This window comes from Copidosoma floridanum, unplaced genomic scaffold, assembly GCF_036245765.1.
Source record: "Copidosoma floridanum isolate Cflo_tuat_1 unplaced genomic scaffold, Cflo_Japanese_pri ptg000013l, whole genome shotgun sequence".
In the NCBI taxonomy this organism is placed as follows: domain Eukaryota; kingdom Metazoa; phylum Arthropoda; class Insecta; order Hymenoptera; family Encyrtidae; genus Copidosoma; species Copidosoma floridanum.
The window spans coordinates 23890755-23906060 of NW_028321890.1; the positions used below are offsets into that span (position 1 = coordinate 23890755).

At 46.4% G+C, this 15306-nt stretch overlaps 1 protein-coding gene across 1 annotated transcript in view; it reads right to left on the bottom strand.

Moving 5' to 3' along the window:
• The window catches only part of LOC106647336 (nephrin), an 81313-nt gene that overhangs the window by 24757 nt on the left and 41250 nt on the right, over positions 1–15306 (bottom strand). Inside the window, exon 5 of the mRNA XM_089591344.1 lies at positions 6797–6907. Coding sequence (XP_089447470.1) covers positions 6797–6907 — 111 coding nt within the window. The remainder of the gene's footprint in view (positions 1–6796; positions 6908–15306) is intronic.

Consider the following 15306-nt stretch of genomic DNA (forward strand, 5'->3'; position numbering starts at 1 on the left):
TTCGGATTTATATTGTTCGGATTGAATGAGTCGAAGAACTATTTTTTCCGTCGCGATTCTTTCTATCGGACTAATATTTTTACCGGTATGAGTGTTTGATTTTAGTAGCCGTAAACAATATGAAATGGAATTAATTAAAGTCGAATATGACGAAAATCGCGAAAAAACGTTTACAGTTGAGTGATTTAAAACAAGACACGTCAATTCTCTTAAGCCGGGTAATTGCGAGACAGCGGGGACCATGTTCGTTGGCCATGAATTTTCTGATGAACGAAGCCAAAGGGGCCCTTCAAACCACAGATCGTTTCGCAGAAATTCGCCTGGAAGCTGACCACGCGACAAAGCATCGGCTGGATTGTCAGCTGTTCTAACGTGGCGCCATTCTATCCTATCTCCGAGCGCTTGTATTTCAGCGACGCGATTGCCTTCAAATGGTTTGAGAAGTTGGGGTGGTTTTTTAAGCCAATGAAGCACGATAGTAGAATCGGACCAAAATACAATTCTGTCGACTGGTGGATTTATCGAGGGACTCATCTCCTTATACAAACGGGCAAGGACTCGCGCCCCGCACAGCTCAAGCCGAGGAATCGTGGCTTCCTTGATAGGAGCAACTCGAGATTTGGCACATGCTAGACGAATGAGTACGCGCCCGCGGCTGTCGCTCGTGCGAATGTAGATGCAAGCACCGTACCCCGTTTTACTGGCGTCGCAAAACCCATGAATTTCCATGCGCGTTGGATTGTCAATAATAAGTCGACGTGGTATACATAAACTAGAAATTGAAGAAAGCTGTTCCGCGAAAACTCCCCATCGTGAATTTAACTCTTGCGGTAAAGACTCATCCCAATTTAACTTTAATTTCCAACATTCCTGAATCATCGTTTTAGCATACAAAATTATGGGCCCAAGAAGCCCCAACGGATCAAATATAGCAGCGATTTTCGATAAAATTGAGCGCTTTGTGTGTTTTTCGACTGAATCACCGAGATGGACTGAATATAAAATTTTATCATCATGCGAGTTCCAAGCGATTCCTAACGTTTTTAGAACCGTATTTGTCTCGATCACGCAATCTAAATTGATTATTTGCTCCTCAAGATTTTTCAACGCGTTGTGATGATTTGAAGCCCAACGACGGATATCAAACCCTCCCCTTCGTAAAAGAGAAATTACCTCGTCGCGAATTTCGAGTACTTGTTCAATCGTATCAGCACCAGTCAAAAGGTCATCAACGTACAAATCGTTTTTGAGTACTTGGGCAGCCCGCGGAAAATGTGCGCCATCGTCATCAGCGAGTTGCTGAACCGTGCGTATAGCGAGATGAGGAGCAGAAGAGACGCCGAAGGTAACCGTATTGAGCTCGAAAGCTCTCACTTCGTCTTGGTGATACCACAAAATACGTTGAAACCGTCGGTGATCGGGGTGAATAAGTATTTGCCGATACATCTGCGCGATGTCGGCTGTGATTACATATCGATAGGTACGGAAACGTAAAAGATGATCAAACAGTTTAGACTGGATTGTGGGACCGACCATTAAAACTTCATTTAGCGAGAAGCCCTTACTGGCCTTAGCGGATGCATCGAAGACGATGCGCACCTTCGTGGTGCTGCTTGACTCTTTAATTACTGGATGATGAGGCATGTAATAGCCGCTCGGAGACTCGTCACGCACCAAGGACATATGACCTAACTCAATATATTCGTTCATTACCCTTTCGTAAGCTACTTTAAGTTCGGGAGTAGAATTAAGACGAGTTTGTAACGCGTTGAGGCGTCGGAGAGCTTGAGGCCTTGAATCGCCGAAATCCTCATTTTGTCGTTTGAATGGTAATTTGACAATGTAACGGCCGTCGTTATCGCGCGTAGTGTGTTCGACGTAATGAGCCTCGCACCGTGTCTCTTCGATTGATTTCGATGATTTTGATCCAATGTCCTCGATAACCCAAAATTTTTCCATTTGACGCGTGAGTTCGATTAAATTACAAGAAACCGCTGAGTCCCCGCTTATTTCTCCAATACCACCTCCAACTATCCATCCGAGCTGTGTCTTTTGCAAAATCAAATCGCCGTTACCACGAGATAAATTTAATTGACCCACACTAAAAAGCGATAAAGTCATCCCAGCTCCGAAAAGAACATCTACGGATCGCGGCAGATGGAATAGCGGATCGGCTAAGCGTACGTTGGCGGGAATTTTAATTAAGTCGCGAGGAAAAACTTCGTCTGGAACCAGTTCGGCGATTTTTGGTATGACTAAAAAGTTCGAAATTTTACTGAAAGTCTTATCTATTGCGCAAAAATAAATTTCGACTCGACCCTTTGACACGGTGCGCAGCTCATTGATGGCGCCTACAGGTACGTTGCATGGACGCGTTGGCAAATTTAAATGACGCGCGAAATCAGATGTTATGAAATTCGCGGTTGCGCAAGTGTCAAGAAGCGCGCGTGCTTGAATAAATTTCCCATCGGAGTTTCTCATTAGAATCATTGCGCTCATCATCAGCTGAGCTCGGGGCGCGTAGGAAACTAAACTAAAGCACTCCATATTCTGTAGTCATGCGGACTTTGTGTTGGACGATTCGGTCTTAGGAGCTTGCTTGGGATTCGTGTTACGAGTCGGGTTAGAGTGCAAAAGCGTGTTGTGATACCGCTTGCACTCTTTGCAATGGGAAAGCGTACAATTGCCAGTGTGCGGGCGAAGGCAGTTTCGGCACAACCCTTTGTCCTTGACTGCGTTCCACCGCTGTGAAACGGTCAATTTCAGAAAGTCGTCGCACTTGAAAATCGGATGGTTTGCCTTGCAATAGGAGCAAGCAGCTGTCGTTGCCGTGACAAGAGAGCGCGCGCCGGTTTCGGTTTTGCGAGCCTTCGAGGCTGCCGAGGTTCTGTCTGCCGGACGCTTATTAAACCCACCTCCTTGACGCGACGCTTCATTCGACAGGGTACTCAATCTAAACGCGGCGTCACTCACGAACTTACAAAATTTTTTTCAAAAGACGGGTACGTACTAAAATCGAGTGATTCCTCCCATTTAGACCGTACATCAACCGGCAGCTTTCTCTCGAGTAATCGGACCACGAGGCCATTTTCCAAGGTCACCTTCAGCGATTTTAACATGTTAAGATGTTGACGGGCGTCGTCTACGATTTTCATCAAGCCCTCGGAGGTCGCGTGCGTGAGCGCTGGAATATCGATGATCCCGTCGAAATGTTTGCCCATGAGTATACGCGGCTTTTCGTATTCACTAACGAGCATTTCCCACGCCGTTTTGTAACTCTCATGGCTAGCGTCGTACAGCGAGAGTTTGTTAAACGCCGGGCCCTCTAAGCAGTCTCTCAAGTACAAGAATTTGTTTAAATCGTCGATATCGGTACGCGAATCTATCATTGCCAAAAAGGTGTTTTTAAACGAAAGCCATCTATCGTGATCACCATTAAATCGCGGGAGATTTGCGACCGGTAGCTTGAGAGAGCGTTGTTTTTCGACGATGGTTGAATGCCCGAGTGGATTGCCGAGGCTTGTGTTGTGACTACCCCCGGGCGCAGGCGTACTTCTAATAAGGACCGCGAGTTCCATGTAACTATCCTCTAAGCCCGCCATATGCCCCAACTCAGCATGATCAGCATCAATCGTCGCAAGCTCGTCGTTGAGGGACTCGTATTCATTAAACGCGTTCGTAAGGCGCTCGAGACGAAGCAACGCGTTCGCTTTATCCAGCTTACCCGCCTCTACCGCGGTTTTCAAGACGGTTATTTTCCCTTTCAAAATCGGGCGTTTGCGTGTCAATAACGCTGCTTGTTCAGCCATAGCGAGTAAAGACAGAGGAAGAGAGAAAAAAAATATATAAAATAACACGAGGCCTAGGCAGAAAAAAGGACAAATTAATCAGCACGTGTAAGCAAGTCTCTGCGCAAAACGAGGCTTTGGCGGGAAAATGAAAAAATGTTACGCACGTGTGTAATTGATGCAAGCGCACGAGGCCTGCGCGGGAAAAAAAAAAGAGATCAACAGCACGTGTATATGTGGGAAAGTTTTATGCTAGAGATAATCGCTGATCAAGGAGACACCACATATAATTACCACGCACTTTTCACTTCTTATAACTAACAAGACGTAACGAGAAAACACCTATACACGAATGGCACACCTACGAGTGTACCACGCGTGGCGGATTGTGTGATATATACTTTCTTTTAATTTTAAGTCTACTGGCAGTAAAAATAAAATCGAAAGTACTTATCTTTGAGATGCGGCGAATCTTGACTGCGGCAGGTTAGCAGCAGCGCGGCAGCATCCGGATGAGCAGGCACTCCACGCTGATGGCCGTTCTTCTTTACATCCACGAGAGAGTGTGTACGATGGCTAACACCTCACTTATTGTTTTTGTTAAGAACGCGTGGCTCACATCCGGCTCGAAGGACCAAAAAATGTACGCTCGAAACCTTGTCGGTTTGACTAGGCTTCGTAGTTATGTTTATAGGGAGAGGATAAAGAAAGAAAAAATACTGCACTTTGGGAAAAAAGCCGGGAGGCATAAAAAAACCCAATTTATTAATGAAATAAAAAACAAATACAATCCGGATTAAATGCAACTGAATTAAACTGAATATTACGAACGTTAAATGATACACTGAATAAACTAAGAATAAAATACAATACAAAGATGTGAGCCAACGTGTGTGTATGTGTGTGTGTGTGTGTGAATGCAACTCAGAGCTGCTCGTTGACGGCGCGTCGCTAACCTGGTGGTCGGCGCCTGGTCGTTCGCGCTGATGCGAGAGCGACGATGTCGTGGGTGGCTGGGCCACTGATCGCGTGCGGCACGGATCACTTCGGTGTGTCCACGAGGACGCTGGTGCGTCGCGATCGCGAACACGTGAATATACCGCGGCGTATCGATCAGAAGGCGGGATTGAGAAAAAGCACACAAGAAAGCACGGCGTTCGTTAAACGTAATCTACGTGAGAAAAACACGAGGTCACAGAAAAACTATAAGCAAGAATTACTACGGTGAGTCCCAAGAGAGCCGACGTAAGTATCTCAAGAGAGCCAGACGTAGAGTGACCTCATTACTTAAAACAAAAGGTTATTAGTTCTGATGCGTCGGCGCTGGTCAAGACTCTCCCCCCTCCCTCTCTCCACTCAGGCAGGAGGAGACTCGATCCTGTCTCGACTAATTGGTGTGAAAACTGTCTCTTTCTCTTTCCCTCCTCTTTTCTTGCTGTACATGTACAAGTGCGAATGTGTGTGCACGATTGCACGGAAGCAAAGTCTTTCTTCCTTGAATTATGAACCGACGCGGCTATTATAGAGGTATATTCCATACCGAACCGACGGAACAGGTCTTAAGACTTGAAGATGCAGCCGCAGAGTATACGGCAACGGTAGCAAGTCGCGACGAATTACCACTAGCTTCCGTCCCGAGTTCCCGAGCCAAGGAGGACAAAGTTCTCCTCCCTTTCTTGCTCCTTGAAAAATTTAGATACTCGGCGCACGAAGTAAAAGTAAGACATCCGCAGTACAGCAGATCCACTCGCTGTTGCTGCTCGGCCGAGATAGCGTCAGTAGTGGTGGAGGCGCAGAAGGGGGGAAGAGGAGACTCCACGAGTGGAATGAAATATAAACAAGGAGGACGAGCCAGGACCCCGGAAAGGGTGCCAGCCGGGAATTAGCATCGCTTTGATAAGCCCCGGCTTTTTGCTGTGCGCGGGTCCCCTTCCACACCCCCTGCTCTCCTTCTCTCTCTCTCTCTCTTTTAAGAGAGAGAATCGAGAGATCTTAACGCAGAGCCTTGAAGCTTCCTCCCCGCATCCTACATAATATACCTAGCGATGCAACACAACAATGTCCTTCCTCTTCCCTCTACTCGCATACGTCCCGGTTAGGGAGCCAGAAGAGTCGCATACGGCGTTATTCACCTATAGCAAAGTAAGTGAGAGAGGAGAGACTCGCACCTCCTCTTCCGTATACTCCCGTTTTTGAATGAAAAATCCTATTTCCTTCCTAACCGTGGGGATTCGCTGGCACCCGGCCAATTCCATTTAAAAGCTCTCGCGAAGGCGGAGCCGCTGAGTCGCTCACCTAACTTTTTTCGCGCTCGCCCGCCTCGTGTGCACCGCGAAAAGCTTTTCCTCCGCTGTACAACGCGTATACGTACTTACGGTGCGCTTTGTACCGGCAGCAGCAGCGGGGAGGCTCGTCCCTGGACTTACGCCAGTTTGACGCTGCGACGCTAGAAAGAGAGGTGGCAAACTTTTTTAGAGCCAGCGCGTGGACTCGATCAGATGTAAAAAAAAACAAAAAAAAAAAAAAAAAAAAAAAAAAAAACAGGCAAAGATGAGGGTGGGAAAAAGAGTTAGAGAGGCAGAAAAGTACCGAGGCTCGCCCCTGCGCATATCAGCAGTAGAGAGAGAGAGTTCTGAACGGGGCGAGGAAAAAGTGCGCCCACTCGCGAGAGGAGTTTCTCCTCTCCCCTACGCTCTCTCGTAAAATTGCAATGTAAGGATCTCACTGCCCTCATCCCTTTTCCGCTCAGTTTCTCTCTCTCCCTTTTTTTTTCATCCGTACACGTGTGAGTGCACTTCCGCTGCGGATCTGCTTCCAATGCATCCCCACCTCTTAGTGATTTTTTTTTATTTTTTTTTTTTTTTACGTTTTACGCCAACCTTTTTTTCTCACTGGTGCAGCGTTACACGTGAGCGACTTGTGCGTGTGCATGTGTGCAGTGTACGAGTGAGTATACCCATATAAATTAAAAGCTGCGTGTGACATAATAGTTACGGCGCATCACTTACCCCCGTGCACCTCGCAGATGAGATCGAGATCGACGCCTTCCGGGTAAGCTTCCAAGTGCTTGCTCATGTCACGCCTCTTGGTGTCGTAGATTATCGGCTTTAACGGTGGAACTGAAACGAAAGGAGAAAAAGAAAGGATGAGAAGTGCACACGTATATCTCGAGACGTGTAAGCTGCAGAACAAAAGAGAAAGCTGTGAAAGTCAAAATCGAGCCTTCGGAAAATATTCGCTACTTAAGCGGGTATTATTTATCTTAATGCGGGAGAAAAGTTGCTTTTTTTTTGCTGCTCTCCCTCTCTCTTGGCTTTTTCCTTTTTTTTTATTTATTTTTTTTTTGTATTGCTCTTGAATGGAAAATATGTGGCTCACGTACATGCGGTAGGTGGTATTTTTTAAACTGCCACAGTATGCACTTTTGATGCACCTTTGAGTTTTATTTGTTTAATCTTTGAGGTAGTGCAATCGATGGATATTGTGAAACGTGAGCTTGAAATGAACAAGAAATTTTATCATTATTTTTATTGCAAATTGTAAATCATTCACCTGCAAGTGTATTAAATACATTAAATTTACGCTTTCTATCTAGATAGTTCATGAGCTACTAAAATATAATCAGATAAAATTGAAGAGTATTAGCAAAATTTCAAAAGCGTGCAACTAATTTTAGTAATTACATTAACAAGTGGAATCATTTATCATATTAGATTACTGCATTAACAAAATTGTAAGGTAATAATTATATAGAGATACAAAATGTCGGATGCAACGATTTGTTATAATCCATTTAAACTAAACGCAGCTCCTGAACACACTTTCGCTAATAAGAGTTATTAAATAGTTGGTTTCCAATTAAACTGATCTAGATGAAAAACTTTTCCCCTTTGACAAGGAAAGTTTGTGCATTAATTTCCGCGATTTCTACCCGGCAGTGCAAAGCAAAACGATGTTTGCCGAGACATCGCTCGGGAGCGCACCGGGGAACGAGAAAATTATTACCCTAACTGAATAAATATTTTCCAAACATAACGAGCAGGGTTGGCTGGTTGGTGGCGCACTTCAACGAAACGATGTCATACTTGTCGGACGCAACGTAAGTATTTTTTTTTATTTTTTTTTTTTTAGTTCATTTTCTTCTTTCGCAATTTTTAATTGATATTAAATTCCATCGAAACTTCTACAAGTCTACAATATAATATAAGATCATACACCAGGCATCGCAATTTACGTTAGCTTTGACGTTAATTTGTCGTGCCGTATATCTAGCGACACAATTTCGTGTATTTTCGTACAAGCCCAAATTGGGTTTTATTACGCAACATTCCTCTTCAAATTTCGTACTCAATGTTTCGCAATTGTTTCCCCAGTGTAGTAGTTGCACAATGCACCCTGGAACGGCCCAACGAGGGGGCATCCAATACTTTGCAAATTGAGCTTGAAAATCCACGGCTCGTAATTAGGGCTCTTAGCGCGATTGCCGGTCCTTCTATTATTACACCGATGTTATCTTCGACGGACTCCTCCAAGTCCAAAGGGGGTGGGGGATGCTAAAAACAATGAAATTGGATTCCCAGGGCGGATACACGGGCCGCTGTAAGTTTTAATGAACTTAAGAAACTACAGCCCGGAAGCCATTAGCGTACTTGGTGCCGGAGTTGGGGGGCGGCCGACAACTTTGTTCCACCGGCTAGTCGACAAGGCTCCGGATGTATTTTTCCAAACCCCTGAAACGTTTGCGTTACCGAGATTGCCCCATCTCTCTCTTTTTTTTCCATTCACAAGTGGGAATGCAAAGTATTTTCGAGGGAAACAACAACGTTGAAAACAAGGCTCGACGAGATAGGAGGGGACAGAGAGCCACGCGACGTTAGCAACAAAGAGGCCGGTGGAGATCCGAATAACGGGGGGAAGGGAATCTCTCGGTATCTCGTTGGTCCAGTTTTTAACGTGACAGCCCACTATCTTCACCGTACGCCATTCCTCGCGCGGTGGCTGTCGTCGGGCGACGCGCGTTTACGTCGGAGAAGATTGCCCGGGGGCTATTGTGTCGATGTCGGAGAGAGGGAGAAGAATAACACGCCGTGCGGGAAGTAGGCACACGGGGATGTGGGGGAGGAAAAAAAAACAACCACCAAAAGAAAAGAGGTCGCGCGCGTGTAGGTTTGTATTTTATTCACAGTCTCCGACGTCGAGCTGGCTCTTTTTTTTTTCCTCCCTACCTTCGTGTATACTCTTAGTATGATTTGCATACCGGCTTGTGGCGTTTAAAGCTCAGCCGTCCAAGTGCACGTCGAGGTAAATGATAAAACACACACACACACAAGCAGGGGATGAAAGGAGAAAGAAGCGCGCATGTACTACATGGAAAAAAGCGCAAAGGGGCTGGCGTTTTCTGGGGTAGAAAATCACACGCAAAAACAGAGGAGACAGACTCCTTTCTTTTTTATTTCGTCATACGTTTTTCGTAATAATTCACCAGTTGTGTTTCCCTTCATCGCTGAAAGCTCGTGAGCGTGACACCAGTCCAAGAGATGGATACGGTGCCAAAGAGAGAAAGAGATTGCCACGGATAGGTGCGGCAGCACTTAGTTTTTCATTGAAACACGTGTGCCCTCTCTCTCTGTCTCCTCCCTATACGTGTCCTCGCAATTTGACTGAATGCACTGGCACCGTTGCAGCTCCCGTCGAGGTGCCATTCAATCACGAGCTCTTCCTGCTGCTTCCCGCGTTTGAATGAAAAATTTTTATCACCGGCGCGCCAGGTAGTCGAAAAGAACCAAGGGAAAAATAGTAGTCGGAAAAAGCGCGCTTCGACGCAGAGATGAGCGCTTGTTTGCTGTTGCGCTTTTTTTAATCTTTCCTCACTTTACTCGGCCGCTGGATAAATACGTGCCTTTTGCCAAGAGTTGTTAATTTTTGGACAAGCGCGAATCGCAGAGGGCAAACAGTCAACGTTGGGATATCCAATATTTATACGCGGGAATTAAAATTGCACGGAACATTTCGAAATATTGAATCGTTCGATACCTCATTTAGAACGAAATTTCAGACGTTTACCTCGACTCTGATTAATTGAAGCCTCTCAGCTGTTGCATTTTTCACAAACTAATGGACTCGTAAGTGATTTTAGCTAATGAATTTGTAACATCGGTGAAAGTATCCCAATTCCCATACGAGACTCTAGCTTTCGTTTGCAACGATGTTTTTCCTATCCAACGATTCAATTTACAAAATCAACAAATATCTCGAGCGCCAGAGATCCAACTTTTCGAAGGTACGAGTTTGTTACAGAAATTCAAGCCTCATGCAAACTGGCTCGCGTAGTTCTGGGCACAAATTACATTACCAACTTTCCTCTTACATAACACGGACACTCGAACGCTTCGAGTTGTAATCAAACTGCGCTGCAACGACTCGATCTTGCAGCGAAAACCCGAGGTGTAATGATATTCACCTTCGAACTGCAAAATCCTTACGTTGGGGATTCGAAAAGAGAAAATTCGAGCGTAAATCCCTCCATTAGCGCTCAGGAAGAAAGTACCTCGTTTTCCTCCCAACATCCAGAGCCCCCGCGTTTCCCTTCCCTACCGAGCGACTGTACAATTCACGGCCCCTTGCTCTTTTTCCCAGGAACCAAGACCTCACAGCTATACGCTCCAAAACGACGAGAGACGTGTGGTTTCTCAGCTCGAAGGGGTGGGTTGGGAGTGAAGGTTTTTTCTTAGTCACGCCCGCGCGTAGTAGGCCGGAAAAAAAACTTTTGCAGAGGTAGAACCGCGTTTTTTCCACCCCCCTCCTTCTCGGGGCTGAACAATGAGGGGTTCGTGGAGGGAGTCTCGCACAAGGGGGTCAAGCGGAAAACAAATTAAAGATCGTACGAGCGGAAGAGCGCCGCGCTATGGTTATTCATCGCTTTCTCTCTCTACCCTTTGTTCGGAAGGACGAAGGTGCAGGGTCATGAATATGGGCGCGACGACGTTATGAAAATTAAATAAAAGCAACGCGAAAGAATACAAAAACGCGTTCGCATCGACGCGCTCGCGGGGGGGTGGGGTAGGTTTTTGTGTTTGTAAATCGTTTGTATTCATGGACGCGGGAACGTATACACATGCAGTGTCCTTGTTGTTTTATTCCCTTTCCACTCCCCGTCGATCCATTTTGATTTTTGAGCGAAGCCCTCCCTCGGTACGCGTCACTGAGGGGCGGTATCGCTCCAGCCTCGAAGAAAAATATTCCGGAATATCGATGCCGTGGCAGCGGCGCCGTAAACAATATTTCAATTTCAAACGGGGGCAAGCTGATGAAAGTGGGTGCCACAGGTGCCATTTTTTTTTACAGCTATCGCGTTCGAGGTACCTTCTACGTGTTGCGCGAGGGTATACAGACTGCCGAGAAGCCGACGCGTGGCGTTGGTATTGGATGCATTAAAAACAATGTGAAAAATGCACTTGCACGTCGCAGCAGTGGCATCAGCATCACTTACAGTTTGTATCAGATAGAGAGAGGGAGGAGGTAATTTGTAGATCCCCCCTTGAGCGAAGAAGGAGGGACCGGCCGAGAATCGCAAAGAAAGGAGTGAGAAATAGCGGGCGGGGAGAGTGGTTCTCGCTCGTATACGTAGGTGTATAGAACGAGAGAGTGAAAAAGATAAATAGGAGGGGGTAGCAATAGCAGCAGTGGAAAAGTAAGGTGGGAGTGGGGGAGGGGGGGTGAAACAAATAGTCGGAGAAAGTCTTGGGAAAAGGGGTTAAGAGAAAAGTCAAAGAGTAGTTTGGTGTTTTGGTGCGACCGTGGGGCTGTAGAGGTTGGGGAAAAGTAGGAGGAGTGCCGGAAAAACACGAGGGAAGCCGTGGAAAGAAAAATCGAAGGGGGAATAATAGGGAGAATAAAACGAGGTAGGGGGGGGGAGGTCCAGGATCGCGGTATAAATATGTACTTGCCGTGGCATTCGCACACGGTGTGGCTAACGGTGGGGGGAAAAAAGACTTTGAGACTTTGTGGAGCGAGAGGAAAGGATGTCGAGGGAGAAAAAGAAGGAAAACGAGGAAAGAGAAGCCGCTTCCGCGACGCGACACCTATTCTGGTGGCGTCGTGGTACAAAACCGTACACACGAGTACATGTACATATTATGTATGTACGCGTTGCTTGCCGTTCGGTCGCCAAAGAGAGCAAGAAAGAGGGAACAATCCTCTAGGTGCTGTACGTGACTCGCTGGTTTTTCCGTCTGCTTACGCGAAATGAGAACGACGCCTCCATCCCTCGCGCGTTTATGCATGTACGTGCACGTATGTGCTTATACATATACATGTATATAAATGCACGGCAACCAGGATGTATATAGAATCCCACGTTGGCGTGCACGTGGGTGCACACTCACACGCGAGTGCCGTAAACGGGAGTTCATATACAGAGCCGAGGTGACGGAGAACTCGCTTATGCGCGGTGGTGGCTCTCTTTTCTTTTTTTTTCTTTTTCTCCTTTTTCTTCTTTTTTTCCAACCACTCTACTTCTTTTTTGCCCCCTTTCGCCTCTTTTGATTGCATAACGCGCCGCTAGCTCCCCTTTTCTCTGTGCTCAAGATGTTGTTGCCATGATGCCCATGGTCTGCCACGGCCTTTTGCCGGCAGCCTCGGAATTTGAATATACCCGAGAGCCGTGAAAAAAATGCGGGTGCTCGCGAAGAAAAAAAGGAGAAATCCAGAGCAGCAACCCTGGAGCTCCCCCTTTTTTTTGGTTCCCCTTTGCTTATTTTTTTGCGAGCTCAAGAGTAGCAGAGCGTGACCGCGCGAGAGCCCTTTGCGATCGATTTTTCCTGCTGTTGGTGCGTACCCGCGACCCACGGGTTTTCGTTTGGAGTTGCCCACTTTTGCTCCCCCTCCCTCTCTTTTTATCATTTCGATGAATTTTAAACTCAACCCCTTTCGAAATCTCGCGCGCCCCGAAGGGTTTTCTTTCCACGAATTTTTTGGAGGAAGTAGGAAAAAGCTCTCTGCTCCAGCGTGTACCCTGGAGTCGACTGTCAAGTACTAGCGTCCTCAGGAAACACAATCGTGAAATCGCGAAATAGTCAGCCGTTCGTTGTCCCTAGCCTACAGGAACAAAGTCATCGGGACTCAATGTTGTCTTCCTACATAAGCGGATCCACCCAGCACTAGTCGCGCAAAGAGGAGCACCAAGTGGATCACTCATGACCCGATGCGAGACGCGGACGCTCGCTGCTTTTGTAAAAGGTACACGGGATCCGTGCGTCTCGTACCTACTTTGAAAACGGCCTGCTTCCTCTTCTTTCTCGCTGATCCCGGGGATCCATGCAAGCGTTGGAGGAGGAGGAAGCTGCGACGTTCGTGTACGGCTCATTGTAAGAGCGTCCCTGTACTAACCGACCCTTTTACCCTGCACCATTATTTCCCCACCAGTGACGCGCCGGAGAAAAGGACCGAGAGGAGGATGCAAGGACGAGACACCAGTGCTACGCGTGTGTGCACATACCCCCCACCCTCCTCCGAGTAATAAATGCGATAAGGGCCATGCGCGTGAATGCAGGCACACCGTACTCTATCTTCACCCAGCGGAAATTACACACCTTACCCTCCACCGTCGTCTTCGCCGTCCTTGAAAGCTCGGAGTGCGCCTGGGATTAACTCTCTCGTTGGGTACTACTGCTGCGCGTCTTCGCCGAGGGAACGCGAAATTAATAAAGTTTCGGCCCGGCTACGTCTGTGTTACGATACGCGCGTGTATGGTGCCGATGAACTTGCCGATGATGCACGGCCATTCGGCGCTCCTTTGTGGACTTTGACTATTGATGTGTCGAGTCAATTGTCGAATCAACTTTCAACTACATTTCGGTATAACGCATCTCTTAGGAGGGTGCATCGCGCGCAGAAATCAGAGCTCGAAATTGAATTATGAATAGCGTACGTGTGTGCCATTTGTGGGGTGAAAAAAAAACGCGCGGTGGTTTCCGTTGAAGCACGTGTATTTCACGTTCTCCGCCGCAATTCTTCTACCCCCGTATATCCGCTTCGAAAGACGTGGCCCAGCGTTGCCATGAATATGGAATTTTCATTATTTCTCCCCCCTTCACGAGTTTCAGACGGAAAGGGATGAAAGCTTCATTGCTCGCGATTCATCCTCCTGGGCCGCGCGATTCGAGTATTTAATGTTTAATTATGACGCAGGCGAGTCGGAGGGAGAATGATGATGCACTGTGGAGGCTGACGCTTCTTTGAGGAACGCGGAAAGAGGAGGAGCAACTAGCTCGAGTCTCGTGACTTTCCGTGTATCCGAGTTATGCGACAGCGTAGCGTCAGAGCCGAGTTATCCGTGTAATTAAATGTCTCTCTTTCGGGAAGGTCATATTTAACTCTTTTGGAGATTTTTTCCGGAAAAAAAAACGAACCGATCTTTTATTCGGTGGAAGGAAAGAGAATTTTTATAAGGACACTGGCGCCAGCTGGCGTTTACATCGACGCACTGCTTGTCGCTGGACGAGTGAGGTATCATTTCTAAGGGATAGAGAGAGGGAGGGGGCGAAGATTACAAGCTGGATAGGAAGTTCTTTTGGAAAGTGAGAGCGGGGCAAAGGGATGGCGCGAGAATTCCTTGTTTCTCCCGACCGGTGCAGCTGAGTTCGGCTTTTATTCATTTGCCCAGGCTCTCTCTGTCCGTGCGCGTCGAGAAGCTGGTGAGGGGGATGCTTGGATTTACGATTGCTTATTTAACCGTGGCAGGAGGGAGGGTGGATTTTAAGGATTCCGACAGGGCCCATTGTGAGTCTCGAGAGTCCTCTGCGTTTTCTTCTCTCCTTCTCCGGTTGGGCTGTACTGGGAGAAGACTTTACTCGGGTTTTATCGTGGCCTCGATTTGATTTATTGCGGGACGACTGGAAATCGATTTTTTTACCTCACAGCATCAGTTTTGTTGTTATTGTTGTTGTGTTTCGTGGTTGGTTTTACGAAGCGATTTTTTATTGTCTCCTAAAGTTTTTGTGAAGTGATAAAACGTGCGATTCGCGGTCTGCAGATCATTGTTTTTGAGTGAATTCTATTTGCAATCCTTCGTCAACATTCGGGTAACTTCATAAAAATATGACATAAATTTTGTTTTACAGCTTTCGTAATGCATATCATCTACATCCGATTTATCGTTCCTTCATTTTTTTTACTCCAGCAACATAAAAAATATACAATTTTTAGAGAATCTTATTGGTACGAAAAAAAAACTGGCGACAAATGATGTCAACGTTACTATGACTCATTTATCATCAGACGACTTATTACATGCGTTTTATTATCAATCACATGAGGGATGAATACATTTTTGCTGACATGCGTTAAAATCTGTGTTGAAATATGATCATGATTTCTGACTCTTCAACTACGATTTTATTATCAGAAAAACTCGTTTACATAATACATATTACAGCTATTTTACCAAATTCTGCACAACAGATAAAATAATTGAAATAAAATTGATAGGATTAAAAATGCACGCTGGAGCCAAAAGACA